At 54.5% G+C, this 19,296-nt stretch overlaps 1 protein-coding gene across 3 annotated transcripts in view; it reads right to left on the bottom strand.

Annotated features, from left to right (window-relative positions):
* Window positions 1-13,240: 13,240 nt before the first annotated feature.
* REEP2 (receptor accessory protein 2) overlaps window positions 13,241-19,296 on the bottom strand; it is a 6,452-nt gene continuing 396 nt past the window's right edge. Inside the window, exons 1-8 of one of the 3 annotated variants that reach the window (XM_005881020.2) lie at window positions 17,910-18,827; window positions 17,564-17,636; window positions 17,212-17,288; window positions 15,533-15,653; window positions 15,201-15,314; window positions 14,703-14,850; window positions 14,482-14,612; window positions 13,241-14,398 (exon numbers count right to left, since the gene is read on the bottom strand). In XM_005881020.2, coding sequence (XP_005881082.1) covers window positions 14,330-14,398; window positions 14,482-14,612; window positions 14,703-14,850; window positions 15,201-15,314; window positions 15,533-15,653; window positions 17,212-17,288; window positions 17,564-17,636; window positions 17,910-17,941 — 765 coding nt within the window. In that variant the 5' untranslated portion in view covers window positions 17,942-18,827 and the 3' untranslated portion in view covers window positions 13,241-14,329. Of the gene's footprint in view, window positions 14,399-14,481; window positions 14,613-14,702; window positions 14,851-15,200; window positions 15,315-15,532; window positions 15,654-17,211; window positions 17,289-17,563; window positions 17,637-17,909; window positions 18,828-19,296 lie in introns of those variants that run through there. The other 2 variants (XM_014529132.1, XM_014529134.1) reach the window with 2 other exon arrangements.

Raw genomic sequence — 19,296 nt, 5'->3', positions numbered from 1 at the left:
CGCAGTCCCCGGGGAGCCGCCACCGCCGAGGCGGCCGGACTCCGGGCGGGAGGACACTCCGGTCCCTGAGATGGAGAGTGTGGGGGCGGGAACCGTGACCGCAGGCCTCCCGGGAGGCGGACGCAAACAGGGAAGCCCTTCCCGTCCGGTCTGCCCGCAGTTAAATGCGCACCCCAAAGACAACAGGGATTCCGGGGGCGGAAGACCAGCTCTAGCTCTGAATCCAGGGGAAGTGTTGTTTTTCTGAATTTAAACAGAAAGCAGCCTGGCCGGCGTGGCTCGGTGGTTGAGCGTGGACCTATGAACCAGGAGGTCAGGTTGGATTCCGGTCAGGCCACATGCCTGGGTTGCAGGCTCGATCCCCAGTGCAGGGGACAGCCGATCAATGATTCTCTTTCATCATTGATGTTTCTCCTTCTCCCTTCCTCTCTGAAATCAATAAAAATACATTTGAAAAAATAAAAACAAAGCAGATGTGTATGTGGAAGGAGGGTGCTGATGACACCTGGAGGGAAGAGGGCAGGTCAAGGTCTCTAGGAACCCAAAGAGCCTCAGAAAGTCGGGGTCAAGGTATTTGAATGGGCGGGGGGGGGAAGTAGAGGTGAGGTTGTGACTCTCTTGGGCTTCATCCCTCTGTAACCACCCCATCACCACCACCACCACCACACATATTTAAAATATATATACATATTTAATTGGTTTCAGAGAGGAAGGGAGAGGGAGAGGGAGAGAAACATCAATGATGAGAGAATCATTGATGGCTGCCTCCTGCACGCCCCCTACTAGGGATCGAGCCCACAACCTGGGCATGTGCCTTGACTGGAATCGAACCCGGGACCTTTCAGCCCGCAGGCCTATGTTCTATCTACTGAGCCAAACCAGCTAGGGCTATAAAAATCTTCTTAAGGAACCCTGCAGTGAACCAGGATTCCCTTGTCTCTCTGCTCTAGGTCTGAGCTCCCCATCCCAAGTGCCTAGGGCTGGGTAGGGGACCCACTCCCACCACCTATCCATAGAGTTGTCGGTTAAGGGGCAGGAGTGATGAGCCTGTCTGAGGCCTCCTGCAGGGTAGGAAGGCCCAGCCAAGCAGGCTCATATGGTTCTGTGTCTGAATGCCTATTTTGCCACTCCCTGGTGAGGTACCTTCCCCAGGCTTTTTGTATCTCGCTTTCTTCAACTGTAAAATAGGGCTAATGTTAATGATATCTACATAAAGGATTGTCGTGAAGACTGAAACTTACATGGACTGCCATCTGCAAAGTCCCAAAGCACAGTGCCTGCCTTACAGTTGGCATTTAATAAACAGTGGCTATTGTTCTCAGGGGCTTTTGGCCCACAGGGTCACCCACAGTCCACCCACCCACCCTCGGACTCTGAGCAAGCCCCAGTGACCCTTTTCTGACCAGTGGTACAGCGAGGGAGAAACATTTCAATTCTAACACAGGGGACATTGTCCTGCGCAGCTAATCCGAATCCTTGCTGCAGTAGAACGTCATTTCCTAGAGCAGAATTTTGAACTGTGTCTGTGCACAAGACTCACCCCTGGAGCTCTGAAAAAGAAAGGTTTTACCCTAAGCCTCGACCAACCGAGTCATAATCTTCCTGAGCTTGTGAGTGCCAGCGCTGAGCAGGCGCCTCGTCCTAGTATCCCTGCTCTGTCCCTGGAGAGCTGCCCAGAACCCACGAGCACATCCTCCTTCTCAGGCAGGGCAAGCTGGTTGGTTCCCCTGTGATTCTAATGTGCAAGCTGACCTAAGGAATCTACGGTCCTCGCTGAAGCTGAGCTCTGGAAATCCTTACGGTACACACTTTTTGTTTTGTGTACCCAACATCAATTCCCCTTTTCCTAACTACTCCCCAGCCAGCGAGTTCCTTTGGGGAACCACCCCAATCCCTGTGGTTGGGGGAAGATAACCCCATCCTACATCTCGAAGGGGGTATGTCACCCACGCCTGGCCATCCATCTAGGGATGCTCCAGTCTGGGCGCATTCCTTCTTCCTAGTCATGAAGATCGAATCTGGACCGGCACATGACTCAAACCAGGCCAATGAGAATCACTCTGGGACTCTTAAAAAAGGAATTCTCTTCCCCGGAAGGTACTCAGCCAATGGAATGTGAGCCTGGAGGTCATCTTGCCATCAGGACTGGAAAACCTACCTGAGAAGGAAACCAACGCAGAGGAAGTCAGAGAGAAAATATCCACCTACAGAAAGTCTCTGGATAAAGTCTGGGAGTTCTAGTTATGCAGACTAAATTCCTCTTTTATTTAATAAAATAAAACAGGCGCATTTCAATTTCTGTTTGAACCCAGGAGGTTCTGATTAATTCACCCATTATCCACAACAAAAATCTTTTCTGAGGACTAACTGTGGGCAGGACTTGGGCTAAGGCCTATGGCATAGGACCTTGTCTCTAAGGAACTTACAGTTGGTAGAAGAAGTCTGGGTTCTATGTTACACAAGAATTAAGAATAGGTGGCCTAGCCGGTGTGCTCAGTGGATAGAGCAACGGCCCACGCACCAAAGGGTCTCGGATTCGATTCCTGGTCAAGGGAACATACATACCTGGTTTGCAGGTTCAGTATCTGGCCTGGTTGGGAGGCGTGCCAGAGACAACCAACCGATGTGTCTCTTTCACATTGATGTTTCTCTCTCTCTCTCTTCCTCCCTTCCACTCCCTCTAAAAATAAATGGAAAAAATATCCTTGGGTAAAGACTAACAAAACAAACAAACAAAAAAATAATTAAGAATAGGAAGCAAGTCCTGGCTGACTAGCACAGTTGGTTACAGAGTTATCTTGATACACCAAGGTTTTGGGTTTGATCTCCAGTCAGGGCACATACAAGAATCAATTAATGAATGCATAAATAAGTGGAACAACAAATTGATCTCTCAAATCAATCAATCAATCAGTCAATCAAAAAGTAGAAAGCTGCCTCATTATCAACCAAAAGTCAGTTACACCAAAGGACATAAGGGACAAAGGAAGAAAAGGTTTCAGGGGAAAGAATAGGACAGGGATGATGAAGAGATTTTGAAGGAGAAAGAACATGAGAAGGACCAAACTTTGTGGTTAGGAAGAGAGGCAGTTTCAGGCCAGGGTTGGGGGGTGGGGGTGGTTGGTGGCCAGGAGAGTCCATATGTTGCCTGTCTAAGAAAAATGGGCTGAAGCAGAGAGGGTTCCTATCAGGAAGTAGTAGGAGGTAAGGCTGAATAAAACATTTATTAAAAAAAAAAAGTTTATTGGCCACTGCTTGTATTAGATGCAGTGCTAAGTCTTGGGGATTCCACAGTGGGGAAGGCAGATGTAGGTTTGCCCTTCTGGAAACTATGATTCAGTGGGATAGGTGGAATGAAACGGCTACATAAATATAAAGGATAATTTCAGATGATGATAAGTGCAACATACCAGAGAGGTGAGGGACGTCATCTCAGAGGAGGTGACATTTACATAGACATAAAGGATGAGAGGAAAGCAGTTCTGCACAGAGGAGTGTGATGGGGAGAGCATTCCAGGCAATGGGGACAGCTGTGTGAAGGCCTTAGGAGAGAGGGAGGTCTGGCCATGATCAGTCTGGAGCTTCAGGCTAAGGTGCAGGCAGTGAGAATGTTTGGGTTCAGCTGTACCCCTCCACTCTCGTCTCCTCTGTTCTATCCTCTACAGCTCAAACCCAGGAGAAACACAGCCTTCTCCACCTGCCCCGTCTCCATGGTATACGCTCCTAACAGGCAGCTTCTTCCCAGGGACTGTGAGAGGAGCTGCTCCAAGCTCCTACCTGCAGCCCAGACCGAAGCCCTGTCTGTGCTGGGACAGCCAGTGAGAGGGAAGGCCTGAGAGCCTGTGTCCTGGGCAGGTTTATGCTGCTGGTCTGCCTTCTCAGCAGCAGGGCTGGCTTGGGGGCTCTGAGTTATCCCCACACTCCTCTGATCTGTCTTTTGGCCAGTGGCACACTTCTGTTTGCTGTGACTCGAGGGACAGAAACGGGAGGAGACATGGTAAAAAGAATTGTCCCCTTCCAAGGAGCCAGATCTCAGCTTGGGCTTATGAGCACCCAACTTGTGACCAACAACTGGCCTGGGGCCTAAAGGCAACCAGATCGGAGGTAAGGAAGGTTCTGAGCCACCCCTGCACCCTGGTCTGTGTACCCCTGGGGCCTCAAGACGTGTTTAGGGATGAGTCTGGGGCTCTCAGACCTTGGCCACCAGGTGACTGGTGCCAGGAGCCCTGGGAAAGGTGAGAGGCCCTCAAAGGATCTGCAGGTCTGAGCTGCTGTCTGGGCTCAGACTTTCCTTGCAAACAGGAGGAGGAGGAGGCAGAGGTGAGAGAAGAACTGAGCTTGTCCATGGCAGCAGGGGCTCCAGGAGAAAGCCAGAGGGAACCATCGTGTCTCAGACACCCAACCCAGAGCGGAGCAGGCTGCAGCTTTCAGAGAAAAACAGGCCCCTTTTTCCATTGCCGCTTCCTTCTCCCCAACCCCGGGCTACGTCAGCACCCACATGTGCTGCTAAGACTGTGGTTTGCCACGGCTGTGGCCAGCCCTGGGACTCAGGAAGTGACTCTCTTTTTGGTTCTGTCTAGGGTGCCTGTCACACTTTCCGATGGCTGATGGGCTCTGACGGAAACATGGAGGGCTTGGTCTTCAATGGGTGGGGGGGCAGCTCTGCTCCCACCCCAGGGAGGGTCTTCAGGGGTGAGAAGAAGCCTGAAGAGACCAGGTAGAGGGTGGGACTGAAGGTGCACTGAGAAGGTGGGGAGAAATAGAGACACAGAGAAAGTGTGAAGCCATCTCATCTACTCTAATTACAGATGGAGAACAGGTGCCAGAGGGGAGCCTGAGTCCGAGCACCACTGAGAAGGTGGGGAGAAATAGAGACACAGAGAAAGGCAGGGGAGATGAGAGAGAGAATCACCTGAGTGTTGGAGTGTGAAGCCATCTCATCTACTCTAATTACAGGTGGAGAACGGGTGCCAGAGGGGAGCCTGAGTCCGAGCATAGCTGGAGAAGGCAAGTTCTGAGAAGGACCCATGCAGAGGAATGCAGAGGGGGTCTCCTGGGCTCTGAAGAGGGTGCTCGGCACCACCAGATGGGGCCCAGAGGCTGTAGGGAAGAGACTGTGGAGGACTGGGCCCAGGGCGGGGTCTGCCTGAGAGAGTTGGGGTCTGGGCTGCTGTCCTCAAAGTCTGTCTGAGGGGGTCATGTGCCAGACAGAGTTAGGTTGGGCCTGAAATGGAAGACATGGGACATAATGACTTGGGGAGGTGGCACAGAGGGTCTGTTAAGGGAAAAGGGAGTGGGTGGAGGTAGGTGAACACTCAGGTAAGGCTCGCTGGGTCCTCTCTGTCCCAGAATTCCCTGCAGATGCAGAAAACAACTACTGTCCTTGGCCATTAGTCCCTCTGCTCTGTGCTGGGTGGCCTCTCTCCCAGGCCAGGGCTGGCAGGACCCTGGGCTTAGAGGACAATCCAGTCTGCGGTGAGTTCTCTGCTCCCCTCACCCCCAGCTGAGTGTGTAGCAAAGCTGACTGCAGAAATCTCTGGAAGCTCGTTGGGCAGGCAGAGGGAGGGGCGTGTTACATAAGAACCCACTGATGTGCAGGAAGTCTAGAGCAGCCTTTAGATTAGAGAGGCAGTGTTCCCACCCAGCCCAGAAAGGCAGGAATAGCAACGACGGTTATTTCTGGCCCCTCACCACTGCCCAGAGCCGGGGCTGCTCAGCTCATGGCAGGGGAGCTTGGACGCTGCAGACCTGGTACAAGGGGGCAGGCAGCCCCTGGGGTTACTCGACTCTGGCACTGCCCTCACCCCCACCCCCAACTCCAAACAGCAGAATGCAGCAGCGAGGGGTGTGCTTGTTTCCTCTGGTTTTCCTTGATCTCTAGGTGCACTCTCTAACACAGCCGCACCCCGACACTCTTACCGTGTGATCGTCTCTGTGCTAAACCCTCGACAGGCATTTGTCCTCACAATGCATTCTCGCCCCCATTTCATTGATGAGGAAACACATTCAGAGAAGGCAGGTGACTTGCTCAAGGTCAGAGAGCCAGGCAAAGGTGGAGCCAGGATTCTACTCCAGACAGTCTGACTCCAGGACCCTCGAGCTGAACCTCACTCATGCCAAGATCTCTGGGGTCCCAGAATGAGTCAGACAAAGCTTTCCCCCCACAGGGGCTCTTGAGTCAAATGGAATAGGTGAGACAGACATGTGAACAGATCATTTCAATTCATTCATCCAGCAACTATTTATCAGACATTTACTCTGCTCTAGGCATTAAAGATAGTACGGAGGGTACTCCTTTTGCAGTTCACAGCCTAGCGAGGGAGACAGACTAGTAAACAAGCAAGTACTAGAGTGTGATCCCTGTTCTCACAGGGGAAGCTCTGGCTGTGGGAGCCCCTAACCCGGCCCCAACCCACTGAGGTGGTTCCCAGGCAGCCAGAATGCCGCTTGCCACTTTACTATAATGGCAGGAGACTGGGTCGGGGAGGACTGGTGATGAGACCAGCCAGGAAACCATGCCCATGCAATCGTCCAGGAGAGAGGGCGAGGTCGGATGCATCGTCACCAGTTATCACAGACGCGCTTCAGGGGCCTCCCAGCCGGAGGCAGAGAGCAAGGAAAAACGGATGCCCAAATCGGCTGACAGGCAGCGCGGCCCCAAGTGCATCCATTTCCCTGGTACAGCGGCAGTAGGATAGTCAGCCAGGCTGGATGGAAGGGTGTCTTCTTGTTTTCCTCCTCCAACCACCCCCACGTGGAAGCCCTGTTTTAGGGCAACATCAGACTGAGTGACTGAGAGGAAGCCGGCACCGGAAGCAGGAGGGAGAGCTTCCATCCAGCTTGTCACACTGACGAGTGGTGATACGAGGGAGGGAGAGTTAGCTCCTCTCCCTAGAAAGACCCCCCAAAGGGGCCTGGCTTTGCTCTGGGCTGAGGCAGCGCCTCTGTTCCTATCAGCAGGCAAAGGGAGGGCATCCTTGGGACTTACAGGACGCAGGTTCCCTCTGGCTCAGCCGCAGAGAGAGCCATTATGGCAGGGTGACTGTGTCCTGAAGCTGACATTGGACTCAGTGTATTTTTAAAGAAATTCCTGTGGTAAAATATACATAGCATATTTTAACCATTGTGAGTGTACAATCCAGTGGCATTAAGCACATCCACCGTGTTGCACAACCATCACCACTGTCCTTTTCCAGAATTTTTTTTCATCATCCCCAAACAAAAACTCTGTACCCATAACACACTAATTCCCCTTCCTGCTCCCTCCCCACAGCCCCTGGTACCCTCTATTATAGTTTCTATCTCTATGAATGTGACTATTTTAGGTACCTCATAAATGGAATCATATGTGTGCTTTTTCAACTGGCTTATTTTATTTCATTTTATTTATTTTTATTTTTTTAATATATTTTATTGATTTTTTACAGAGAGAAAGGGAGAGGGATAGAGAGTTAGAAACATCGATGAGAGAGAAACATCGATCAGCTGCCGCCTGCACGCCTCCTACTGGGGATGTGCCCGCAACCAAGGTACATGCCCTTGACCGGAATCGAACCTGGGACCCTGAGCCAAACCGGTTAGGGCAACTGGCTTATTTTACTTAGCATAATGTGCTGGGGTTCATCCATGTTGCAGCACTTCTTTCTAAGGCTAAATGATATTCCATTGTGTGGATATACCGCATTGTGTTTACCCACTCATCTGTTGATGCACATTTGCGTTGTTCCCACCTATTGACATCTGTGAACAATGCCGCTATGAATATTAGTGGGAAAGTATCTGTGTGTGGACTCTGTTTTTGTTCGTCATCCATCTCAGCTATCACAAGAGGGATTAAAGCTAGATTTAAGAAGGACTTCTGCCCTGGCCTATTTGGCTCAGTGGATAGAGCGTCGGCCTGCGAACCGAAAGGTCCCAGGTTCGATTCCAGTCAAGGGCACATGCCCAGGTTGTGGGCTTGATCCCCAGTGAGGAACTTTCAGGAGGCAGCCAATCCATGATTCTCTCTCATCATGGATCTATCTCTCTCTCTCTTCCTTCCTCTCTGAAATCAATAAAAACATAAAAATAAAAAAATAAAAAATAAATAAAAAAGAAGGACTTCCTGGTTTCCTACTAGCAGTGACCAGAGCAGCAGGATCTCCGTCTTTGGACAGCTGTGATAACCCAAGTTTCCTTTGCCTCCGCTATCCCACCCCATTATCCCATCCAGGGATAGTGCCTGGCATGGCTGCACTGAAGTAGGAAAGAAGCTTTATAGGGGTCATCCTGGGGTCATGGTTCTGTACGGTTTATTCTTAGGAGGTGGGTGGTGGGGGTTTCTAGTCTTCTCTTGGATATGTTTGCCATCACTCCCTGCCCCAAACCCAACTTTCTCCTTTCCCTGGCAACATCCAGGCTGTCTCCCCTTTTCTCTCCCAGGCTAAATTGGGAGTGTGAAGCTGCTCTTCCTCCCAATTTAGCTTTTGAATTAAAGTGAGAACTGAATGCGGCTGGAAAGCTGACTCCCATCTGTGTGTGTGAGAGAGAGAAAAGGAGAGCAAGTGAGCCTGAGCACAACGGGGCAACCAGAGGGAGGGGCTGATCTGGGCAGCATCCTCAGGTGCAGGCCGACAACTCGGCACAGGGATGCTGAGGTTTGAAGGCTGGTGTTTTCCCAGGAGTGCTGCAGGGACGCCACTCAAACATTCCACACAAATGTGCAGAGTGCTGACTGTGTGCTAGGCTCCGTACTAGATGCTGGGGAAATAGTGGGAAACCAGGTAGACCCATCGCCTGCTACATGGCTTTCAGTGTGGTGGGGAAACAGATAGGGTGATGTGTGCTGTCGGGGAGGAAGAGCAGATGCTACAGGGGCCCGGAGGGATGGGGTCGGGGAGTCCCATCTAAGCTGAGACTTGAGGTGCACGCAGGAGTTGGTCAAGTTGAAACAGGAGAACAAGAGTGCTTGGGCAGAGGCACTGCACATGCAAGGATTTGAGAGGGCCAGGCTTCTGCAAAGGGCGCTGGCGCTGGGTGAGTTGGGCTCAGGCGGGCTCAAAAGTGTCCACCACCTCCTCCTCCTCTCTCCTTCCCTCCCTCCAGGGAAAACAAAACCAGATGAGAGGGACCTAGGCCAGAGAAGTCTGGGAGTGCTCGCTCGGTCCCTTCTGCTCTGGCTCTAACTAGTTTAGGTGGGGGCGGGGAAGTTACAGGTCTCCTTTCGACTCACTCAGAAAGCTGGACCTGGCAGGTCCAAGATGGACATAGAACAGAGGAAACGGGATCTCAATCGCATCACAGGAGGCACGGGTTTCAAGAAGGGTCTCTGCTTGGTTTAGCTTACCCCATCCTTCCTGGGGGCTAGCTGAGTCAGTGTCTGGGGATCTTTCCTCTTCTTACTTGATAAGAGTGAATCATGATTCTGGCTGAGATGGGAGCAGGTTGAAATCTTGGCAAAGAAAGTCCTTCTGTTGGCAGAGACAGGGAAGAGCTCTCTGGGGGCCATACATCTCTCTGTCAGCTCTCCAGTTCCCCAGTGACGGGCACAGCTAAGGGATCCTGGTGTAAAACTCGCCATCAATATTTCAGGCAGCATTATTTATTGATCACTCATCTGGCTGGGACAAAAGGAGAGGGTAATTCATTAGGGGTGCAGGGCTGGTGGGGTCAGTTTGGGAAAGAGGTCAGGGAGAGGTAGATCACGGAGGATCCTCAGCCTGGGCTCCTGCAAAAATACTTGGGATTCAAGGATTTGGAGATTAAGGTCTTTGTCTCCTTTTTTTTTTTTAAATATATTTTATTGATATTTTTACAGAGAGGAAGGGAGAGGGATAGAGAGTTAGAAACATCGATGAGAGAGAAACATCGATCAGCTGCCGCCTGCACACTCCCCCCTGGGGATGTGCCCGCAACCAAGGTACATGCCCTTGACCAGAATCGAACCCGGGACCCTTCAGTCCGCAGGCCGACGCTCTATCCGCTGAGCCAAACCGGTCAGGCTTTGTCTCCTTTTTTTAACCCATGACACCCCTGATGAACATAAATGAGGGGGGCCTGGCCAGCGTGGCTCAGTGGTTGAGCCTCGACCTATGAATCAGGACATCATGGTTCGCTTCCCGGTCAGGGCATGTGCCCAGGTTCCAGGCTTGATCCCCAGTGGGGTGTGCAGGAGGCAGCTGATCTCTCTCATCATTGATGTTTCTATCTCTCTCTCCCTCTCTCTTCCTCTCTGAAATCAATAATAATAAAAAAGTTTTTTAAAAAAGAAAATAGATGAAGGGACAGCGGATGGGGAAACCTGGGGCAGGCCTGGGACCGCCACTGTGGCCATCAGGGAGATCACATCCATGGGATCCTGCGGCTAGATGAGCTTCCTTTCCTCTGGGCCCAAGCTGCCCCTCCCAGGTTCCCTAACCCTTGCCACTGCTTGGGTCCCTCTCCCCACCTGACCCTGAATCAGCTCCAGCAGCCTCTCCAGATGCCATTTCAGAAGCCCAGGTTGGGTCCCTTGTGCTGCAGGGCCCTTCCAGGGTCAGGCTTGCCATTTCCCTGCTCTCCGGAGCTGCCTGATTCTCACCCGGAGGGAATACCTGCTCTCTACTCTGACCTCCTGTGGGGAGTAGGACCAGGTGTGCACACAGGCTGAGCTTATGAAGCGATTGCTCGAGAATCCATAGCTGACCTGTCTACCGGCAAGAATGCTTTATTCATGAACCTCTAACTCCAGGGAGTGAGGCATGAGGCACCCTGCTCACCATATTTTAAGCAGACGGGCTGCAGGGAAGATTGTCCCCAGCAGGGGCCAGGGAAACCCATATTGGGCGGGAGCTGCGCCACCTAGTGGGCTTTTTCCTTCTTGCAGGCATCCCTGCCAAGCATCGCAGCCTCCAGCCTAGATATAGGACAAACTCAGGCAAAACCCAAATGGCTCTGACTCAAGGTTGCCCTCTTCCTCCAGGCAGGCCTGATGCAGCTCAGAGAGGAAAAAACGGGAATTTAGGAGGAAGATGGTCATGTACTGGTTGAAATGTAAGGCAGTGGAGAAGCCAGCAGTGAATTTTGGCCTGGAAACTCCATGGTATCCTGGATGCCACAGCTATGGGCACCATGGCCCAGAGCCCCTGCCTCCTCTGCCTCCTCTGCCTCCTCTGCCTTCCCCTCTTTCATCCAGGCTGAGCAAGGCTGGGCTCAGCTCTGCTGCTGAAGAAGAGCTGGCACAGGCTGGAGCTGCTGGCTTTCCTCTGACGTCACGGCCTGGAAATCCCATTTTAAGCAGCTTCTCCAGGTGGGGCTCACAGAGGAAAGGGAGGGGGAGCCGGCTGAAGAAGCTCCAGGCCTGCGGCCATTCTAGCCAGAAACCCGAGGCTTAGAGGGCTGCCCAGTGTCCCCAAGGTGGTGTGGCTGCGGGACACAGGGCTAGACCTCAGCCCCCGCTTCACAACTAATGATCCCTCAACGCCCACTGGGGACCCAGGCCGTGACTGGCACCCTCCACATAGCTCTAGCCGTACACCTCGGTGGGACTTCTCCGTCCCACTCTCCTGGCCTAGAGGGACCTACGAGGGGAGAGGGCAGGTGGTCCCAGGGAATGAGGTAGCAAGGGCTCCCCAACCTGCTGCCAGGAGACTTCCCACTCACTCCTTTTTTGTCACCCTCCATCTCTCTTCTCCTCCCCTGCACTACAGTGGCCAGGCCTTGTGCCAAGTTCTAGGAGAATGATTGTCTCCATGGCAACGGACCAATGAGCTTAGAAATCTGAGCATGTTTCTGTTGACACAGGGAAACCCAGATGTGCATGGAGAGCCTGGCGATGCTGAGTCTGGCAGTGACGTCCTTAGCTACCGGTCACTGTGGGTGCAAGTGTGTGCCCGTGTGCCCGTGTGTGTGTGTGCCCGTGTGTGTGTGTGCGCCCGTGTGTGTGTGCCGTGTGTGTGTGTGTGTGTGTGTGTGTGTGTGTGCGCGTATGTGTAATGCAGCAAGTAGGATTTAGGTTAGAGGGGGCCTAGCCTGGTTTCCTGGCCTTATGGTAGCTGCTAACATGAGACTTTAACATCTTGCTCCCTGGAGATCTTTCTAGAACAAGGGAGTCTCTCCCCTGAATTCTGCCCTAACCCTTCCTCTCCCTTCTGATATAGAAAGGGGCCCATTTTCTCAGAGGCCAGTGGTGAAAGGAGTGACCTTGAGACGGCTGTGGACTGGAAAAGGCGTCTCACACCTCCCCTCCCCGGCAGCCTCCGTCTGGCCCTTCGTGGCCAGCGTGGCTCAAGTGCGGCTGGAGGTCATACCCTATGGTGCCAGGGAGGAAGAGAAAAGCCTGGTGTAGGGGCATCTTGCCAGTCTTGGAGCCAGAGGCTGGGGCTAGGTCCCCACACTCCCTACCCCAGACCATGCTCTGCTTCCTCCATTTTCCTTCCAGGAGGCTGAGCCGTTATTTCTCTGCTCCTTTCTCCCTCCCTCATCCTTCCCTCTCCATTCTTTTCCTTTATCTTCTGATGCTGCTTCTACTCCTCTGCCATCTTTTCCGTTCTCTTGAGTCCTACCTTCCAGGGTCTCATCTCAGCCAGTTGTGTCCCTTGGCCCCTGGATCTTCTTCCCAAGGGCTCAGACCCCATGTCCCGCCGTCTCCCCCTGTCCTCCAACCTAGCCCAGCAGCTCAGGGCTCAATCCCTCGCTTCTGGGGCCACATGGGCGGCTTCTTTGGCTCCAGTCCTTGGGTACCCGTCTCCTTGTCTGTTCCCAGGGTCAGACATGGGCCTTGGGACTGGTTCCTATCTCCACCTCTTTCTTCCACCCACCTGTCTCCTCCTTTCAGTCTCAGCCCCCCTCCAACATTTCTTAGCCTTTGTAGGCACTGCGGCCATCCAACCCTCCCGTCCCGCCTGGGAGGCCTCATCGTGGTCTTTGTCCCCAGAGTTTACACCTGGCACTTCTCATGAGGTACCAGAAAGTCCATGTGGGGAGGGGTCTCAGGGCAGGAGGCCCTAGAGGGTTGAGGCCCCTAACTCTTCTTAAGTCCTGACCCCTCTTGGTCCCGACTCTATCTTGAACCCAAAACCATTTCCCTGAACCCCTAACTCTTCTTAAGTCCTGACCCCTCTTGGTCCCCTGACTCTATCTTGAACCCAAAACCATTTCCCTGGAGCTCCTGATGCTCACATTCTGGTCTCTTCCCACTCCCTCCCACAGCTGGGTCCTGAGTCTCACTTCAGGTCCTTCCCCCCGGGACTGGGTGGGGCGAGAACAAGCACAGAGGCTGAAATTAGTCAAGTGCCAGAGTTTGGTTTATTGGCTCATCCAGAGGTCCAATGAGCATCCACTCTCCACCAAACTGGGAGACCCTTGGCTCCTGAATTTCTTTTTCTTCTTCGCACATTCCTCCTGGCTCTGACTGAAATGGCGGCAGAAGCTGGGGCAGGGTGTGGAGCACAGGCTGGGCTCTGACAGGGTCTGCTCACATGGGGCCTAGTCTGCTGGGCACAGGAAGAGGACCCTGGGAGAAAGGAGGATGGGCCTCTGGGTGTGGAGCAAAGGAGCTGGCTCCCCAGGGGCCTCTACTGTGGGCCCTGAGGCGTAGAGGAGCCCAGTCCAGGGGCAGGAAAGGAAGAGGCAAAAAAGAACTGAGGGCAGAGAAGGAGGTGAGCGGCTCCTGGCAGCCCCATTACCTCATGGGCTGTAGTCCTCTGAGGCTCAGAGACTAGGAAGGAGGGCTGAGGGCGGGAGGAGGTCACTGCTGGAGGGAAAGTCCTTTACCCCAAATACCCACAGCCCTAGACCCACAAACACACACGCTCATACGCACACCCCTGGAACCCCACCTCTATTTAGTGGGGACACGTAGCACACAGTTCATCCAATGCCCCAGCTCCAGCTCCGGCCTGGCCGTCCGGTCACTGAAGCACACACTAAGGCCCTGTCCTCCCTTCAGGGCCGTGGCCTGGAGCCCCTGCTTCCCCGAGGCTTCCCACTCCCGCCCTCCCCAGGTGCCTTCAGGCCCGGCTCTGGTCCATGGGGACTATGACTGTCCCCAACCCAGGGAGAGCAGTAGGTGCACAGTAGGACCGCAGAGAAGCTGATGGCCATGGCTTTCAGCAAGGCACTGGGTGGGCACACAGAGCTGGAGTGGGGACAATGGCAGTTCAGGTTCTGAGGAGCCCTCAGCTCCAGGCCCAGCCTCTACCTTCAAACCCCACCCCCCCCAACAGGACCTCCCTCCTCTTTTCCAAGCCCTTCCAAACAAGTGGCCTCTGGGCAGGCACCAGAAACAGCCATCTGAGGGGCCCTGGGCCTGAGACACATGGGCTACGGGCACAGTGTGGAGCAGGACTCTGTGGCCTGAGGGGTCGAAACCTCAAGCCGAGTCACCCCCGCCAGAGGTCTTCTTCTTGGGCCGGGTCTTCACCGTCTTGGAAGCCAGTGGCTGTGGGAAGGAGGGAGGAAGACAGAGAACGCTCAGCCTGGAGACACAACCCCTCCCCGTCTCCCCCACTTCTGGGCTCTCACCTCAGTTTTGGGCACTTTTTTGATGGGTTTGAGCCTCTTAGGGGCCTTGTCTCCCACATCATCCTCAGAGGTTTCTGTCCGGGAATCTGCCTGGTTCAAGCTAGACCTTAAGCTCAGGGCAGGGTCATCTCCTGGTGGTGGGGAGAAAAGGAGAACAGGGTCCCGGTGTCCCTCCCACCGGGTCACCTCCGTGCCCTCATGCCCGGCTGTCCAGCCTGTACCTAGGTCCTCAATGGTGTCCAGGAGGCTGCCGGGGCCTGGTCGGAGGTGGCCGTCAGGCCCGTGCAGGGGCAGGGAGTCCTCGTCCCGGATCAGGGTCAGGTCCTGCATGCTGAAGCTTCGGAGCTTCTCGGACAGCACCCCCTGGCCCTAGGGTCGCCACCACGCACCGGGAGAACCGGAGGAAGGGGCGGGGTGGAGAGAGTGGTCACCAAGGGGCACTGGGAAGCCACTGGGCTCGGTGCCTTCCCCACGCTGTCCCCAGCCAGTCCTAAGGTGGCACTGACAGGCTGGGGCCACCCTTTCCCTTTGGACAGAGGAGGAAACTGGCTCGGAGAGTGGAAGTCACTTGGCTGGAGTGTGGGAGACCTAGGACTGGCACCCCGGCTGCACAAGCCCCGAACCTTCCCAGCCCTGAGGACAGCGTGGAGGCAGGACCTAACCAGGGGGACCAGATGAACAGGTGGGGCCCCAGGAGCTTGGGTCTGCCCCCATCTCACCTTGGCAGCAGCTGTGACCGCAGCATTGGCGGCCAGGTTCAGGCCCCTCTTGCCCACCCTCATCATGGTCTCATAGCTCTTGTCTCGGGCCTGAGTGATGTACTCGTCGATCTCCTTGAGGGGTCAGAGGGGAGCAAGGAAGAGGTGAGGGCTGGCCCCCTTGGCCAGGCCCTGCCCTGCTCTCGTTCACACCTGGGCAAGGCACTGCCTGCTGCAGAAGGCCAGGGCCCTGCCAGGTCACTTCAGGCTCTGGGAGGGCCAGGAATGTATGTGGCTGCAGGCACAGGGCTGCCTTGGCCTGGGGCGGGCGGGGAAGCAGAGTGGGAGCAAACCTTCTCCTTGTTGGACAGTGTCGGGTGCACGAACTTGCGGTAGAGCACGCTGGAGCCCTTGGTATAAGGGGACAGCAGCCATATCACAAAGGCGATCTTGAGCTCAAAGTAGAAGGGGAACCTGTTGTGGGGACAGAGGCAAAGCCGGGGCAGGGAGTCAGGAGGTGCGCTGATGCCCTGTATGACCCTGGCGAGCCCCCCACCACTAAGTGCACTGGGGTCCCCATGTGGCTTAGGAGAATGGGAGGCTCAGCCATGACCCCAGTGGGAAGGTGAGAAGTGAGCCCAGTAGGAGGTCCCCTCGGCAGTGGCTCCCTTGCCCTCTTCTCTCTTGGGAGACCCCAGCCCCTCTCACCCTGAAAGAAGATCCCCTACTCCTCTGTTCTGGGGTCAACACCCAGGGTGCTCCCTAACCTTCTAGGTCTACTGTGTCCTCACCCCTTCTTCCCTGCCCTTTCCCCCCATGAAGACAGGGCCTTCTCCAGCTGTGCTCTGGGTACTCTCTCTTGCTGCCAAGACATGCCCCTCGCTTTTAAGGACTATTCTCCTTCCCCACGGTTCCCTCTCTCAGATCACAAACTCCTTCAGGCATGTCTCCTACAGCCTCACAAAGCATCCATCAAAGCTCTCTCCTGTGCCTGTGTTAGTCGAGAGGCATCTATACGCACTGCCCTCAATTTTCAACCCACTTTCCTTCCTGTGCTAAAATTATTCTTCTCAAAGGCCATAGGCCCTTGTACAGCAGGTCTTGAAATAACTCTTCATTCAATGCCATTTTGTTATAACGTTGATGAGCTGCTCTAGGAACTTAATTCTTATTAATATATCAATTAGCCTGTGGTAAAATTGGTTTCGTTATATGTCGCTTCGCTTAAAGTTGCAGAACCTGCCCTAGCCAGTTTGGTTCAGTGGATAGAACATCGGCCTGTGGACTGAAGGGTCCTGGGTTCGATTCCAGTCAAGGGCACATGCCCGGGTTGTGGGCTCCATCCCCAGTAGTGGGCGTGCAGGAGGCAGCCCATCAATGATTCTCTCTCATCATTGATGTTTCTATCTCTCTACCCCTCTCCCTTCCTCTCTGAAATCAATAAAAATGTTTTTTTTTTAAAAAGTTGCAGAACCTGTCGATGACTTTAAGTGAGGGATAACTGTAATTTATAAATGCAATGATCTTTTGTCCTCTACCTCTCCCTAAAACCCCCTTGACTTCTAGTGTACTGTGTGTGCTATGTTAGTCTTCTCTTCCAAACACATTTGCCCATCTAATAAACATTTTTGAGCTCCTGCTGTGAACATACAGATGATTAAGACATGCCCTCCCTGTCCTCAGTGTTTATAGTCTAGTAGTGTCTGAAAAATGTCTTTGAAGTACAATCATCCAATGTGTATAGGACTGAAACATTTACAAATGGAGAAACTGAGGCTAGAGAGCTGTGGCCTGCCAAACGCCACAGGAAGCCTGGCAGAAACAGCTTTCCTGAAATCTATTGTGGTGCTCTGGCTGCCACCAAAAAGAAATGTGAAGGGTATGTTTGTTCTTATTCTGCTGATCAAGGCAGGCCTGGATGGGCTGGGGGAGGGCATCCGGGACCGCACAGAACTGTGGCCTCATGGCTGGCTGGGTAGAGAAAGCCAGATGCCCTGGACCCAAGGTGCAGGGAGGGGTTGCTGGACCTCACCAGGAGAGCACGATGTCCGTGAGTGTCTCGGCCGTGGTGAAGAAGGCAAAGACGATCCAGTACATCATCCATTTCACCTGAGGGGACAGAGGGCCGCGTTGGCTGGGGCTGGGGGGGCCTCTGCCTGCCAACTACACTGGGCGTTCTGTGGGGAAGGGAACACGCAGGACCCCAGCTTTGCCTGAGGGTCACACCTGGGCCGGGGGAGAGGGACACACAGGAATCGCCTTTGAACCAGGGTCTCATCAGTGCCAATAGCATTGGGACAGTCCCCCCCTTTATACGATGACCCACTGTCCTCCCCTATGTCTGCCATGGGGGTTGGGTGGGAGCTGAGGGGTCATACACTCACATATTCCTTCACGTTTTTAGTCTTCACGGCTTTGTAGGAGGAATAGGCTGGGTACAGTGTGCCAAAGACGAGCCTAGGGAGGCAGGCATGGTTACTGGGCCCCTCGGCCAAGAGCAGCGGCCTCTCCCTCCCAGCTCGGCATCAGCCCCCGGGTAGGTAACGGGAGCTGCATTGATGAACTCAAGGCCCAGGTCACACACAAGCACGGAAGTCCTAGCCAACTAAGGTGCTGTCCCTCCCCCGCTCTATTGTCCAGTTTCTCTCCAGCCCCTGAGATATAGAAAGACCCAGAGGCCAGAGGGTCCCATGTGGTCTCTTCAGCCATGATCCTTTGTTATGCACAAACCTGTATGGGAGTGGGTGTCTAGTTACCGCCATAAGGGTGTCTTCCTTCTCCAAACACCATGTTCATTCATGCCCATCTGCCCTGTCTCATAGCCATGCCGGGCATGGCCAGTCGGCAAGCGTTCCTGGTACTCTAACAGGGCACTCTACCTGGCAGTCAGTGGCACCACTGTGGCCCTGGGAGCAGAGGGCATAAGGGCAGGAAGCCCTGTGAGGGGCAAGGAGGTTTATTGCCCCATGCAAACCCTCCTGGGACCAGTCTCAGGGGAGGACCCAGGCCCTGGCTGGAGTGGACCTGGTGGTGATCCCACTAGAGACCACACACAGGCCTCAGGGGAGGGGAGCAGAGGGCTCCGCCCCTCAGGGAGCTCATCCCGACAAGAGAGCAGCAGCCACATGAAACGAGGCCCCTGGATTCCCTCTGGGTGGGATGGGAAAGAGGAAGGAAGGGGATTCCGGTCTAGAGGAAGCCAGGACACAAACACATGACAGCGCTGAATGGGAAGAAGGCAGCAGGGAGGGGATTCTGGGCTGTTAGTCCCGTGGAAGCTGAGGGCCAGGGTCCTGAGATGGGGCAGGGCTGGCTGAGGCTCCTGTGGAGCCCCCGCAGGCCCAACCCTTCCACAATGCAGGGGCACTGCCTGTTCCCACATGGACCCGCCTCATAGACGCAGGGGACTTCCAACCTGGCCTGGAGGGCTGGGGTGGGGGTGGAATCCCCAAGGACAAAACCTGGGGCTGTGGGAGCAGGTTCCTCCTGGAGCGGGCTGTGGAATGAAGGCCACCTAACGCCCCCCTCCTGGCTTTCTCAATCCCAGGCTGAGCACATGCATCCTCTCCGGGTCACCTCCCACACTTTGTCCCCAAGCGTCTCTGCTTCCCCACACCCAGATGGGACCCCTGGGGGGCCTTCAGAGAATGTGCCCTCCTCCCCCACCCCTGACAGTCAGTGGAAGAGGGAGGAGGGACCCAGCCCTTCGGGGAGGCCAAGGCTGCTGCCATGGCCCTAAAGTAGGGAATAACGAGGCCCTGCCCTGCTCCCCATCTTCCATTAGCTCCCCCCAGGGAGACGAGGGCCCAGACCGAGCAGCTCCTGCAGACATATCTGTTAGGTGGGGGAAGGGACATGCCCGCCTCCCCCATAAATCAATCCATGCTGCACAGCCCTAGATGAGGGAGGGCGAAGGATCAGGGAAATTCAAGATAAAAGGGGTAGCAGCCAGGCCTGCCAGGCTCCTCAATATTCCCCCCCGCCCCCCGCCCTGGGTCCCACCCTCGATGTCTCTGGGGACCGCAAATAGGGGCGACGTGTCTTTAGGTGCCTGTGCGGTGGGAAGCCCCAGCGGTCCATCCCGGCTCCAATACCCCGCAGCCCCCACCCAGCCCGG

Source organism: Myotis brandtii, unplaced genomic scaffold, assembly GCF_000412655.1.
Source record: "Myotis brandtii unplaced genomic scaffold, ASM41265v1 scaffold668, whole genome shotgun sequence".
Classification (NCBI taxonomy): domain Eukaryota; kingdom Metazoa; phylum Chordata; class Mammalia; order Chiroptera; family Vespertilionidae; genus Myotis; species Myotis brandtii.
Note: the sequence above shows the minus strand (reverse complement) of the source record. Positions and strands in the feature narration are given on the sequence as shown.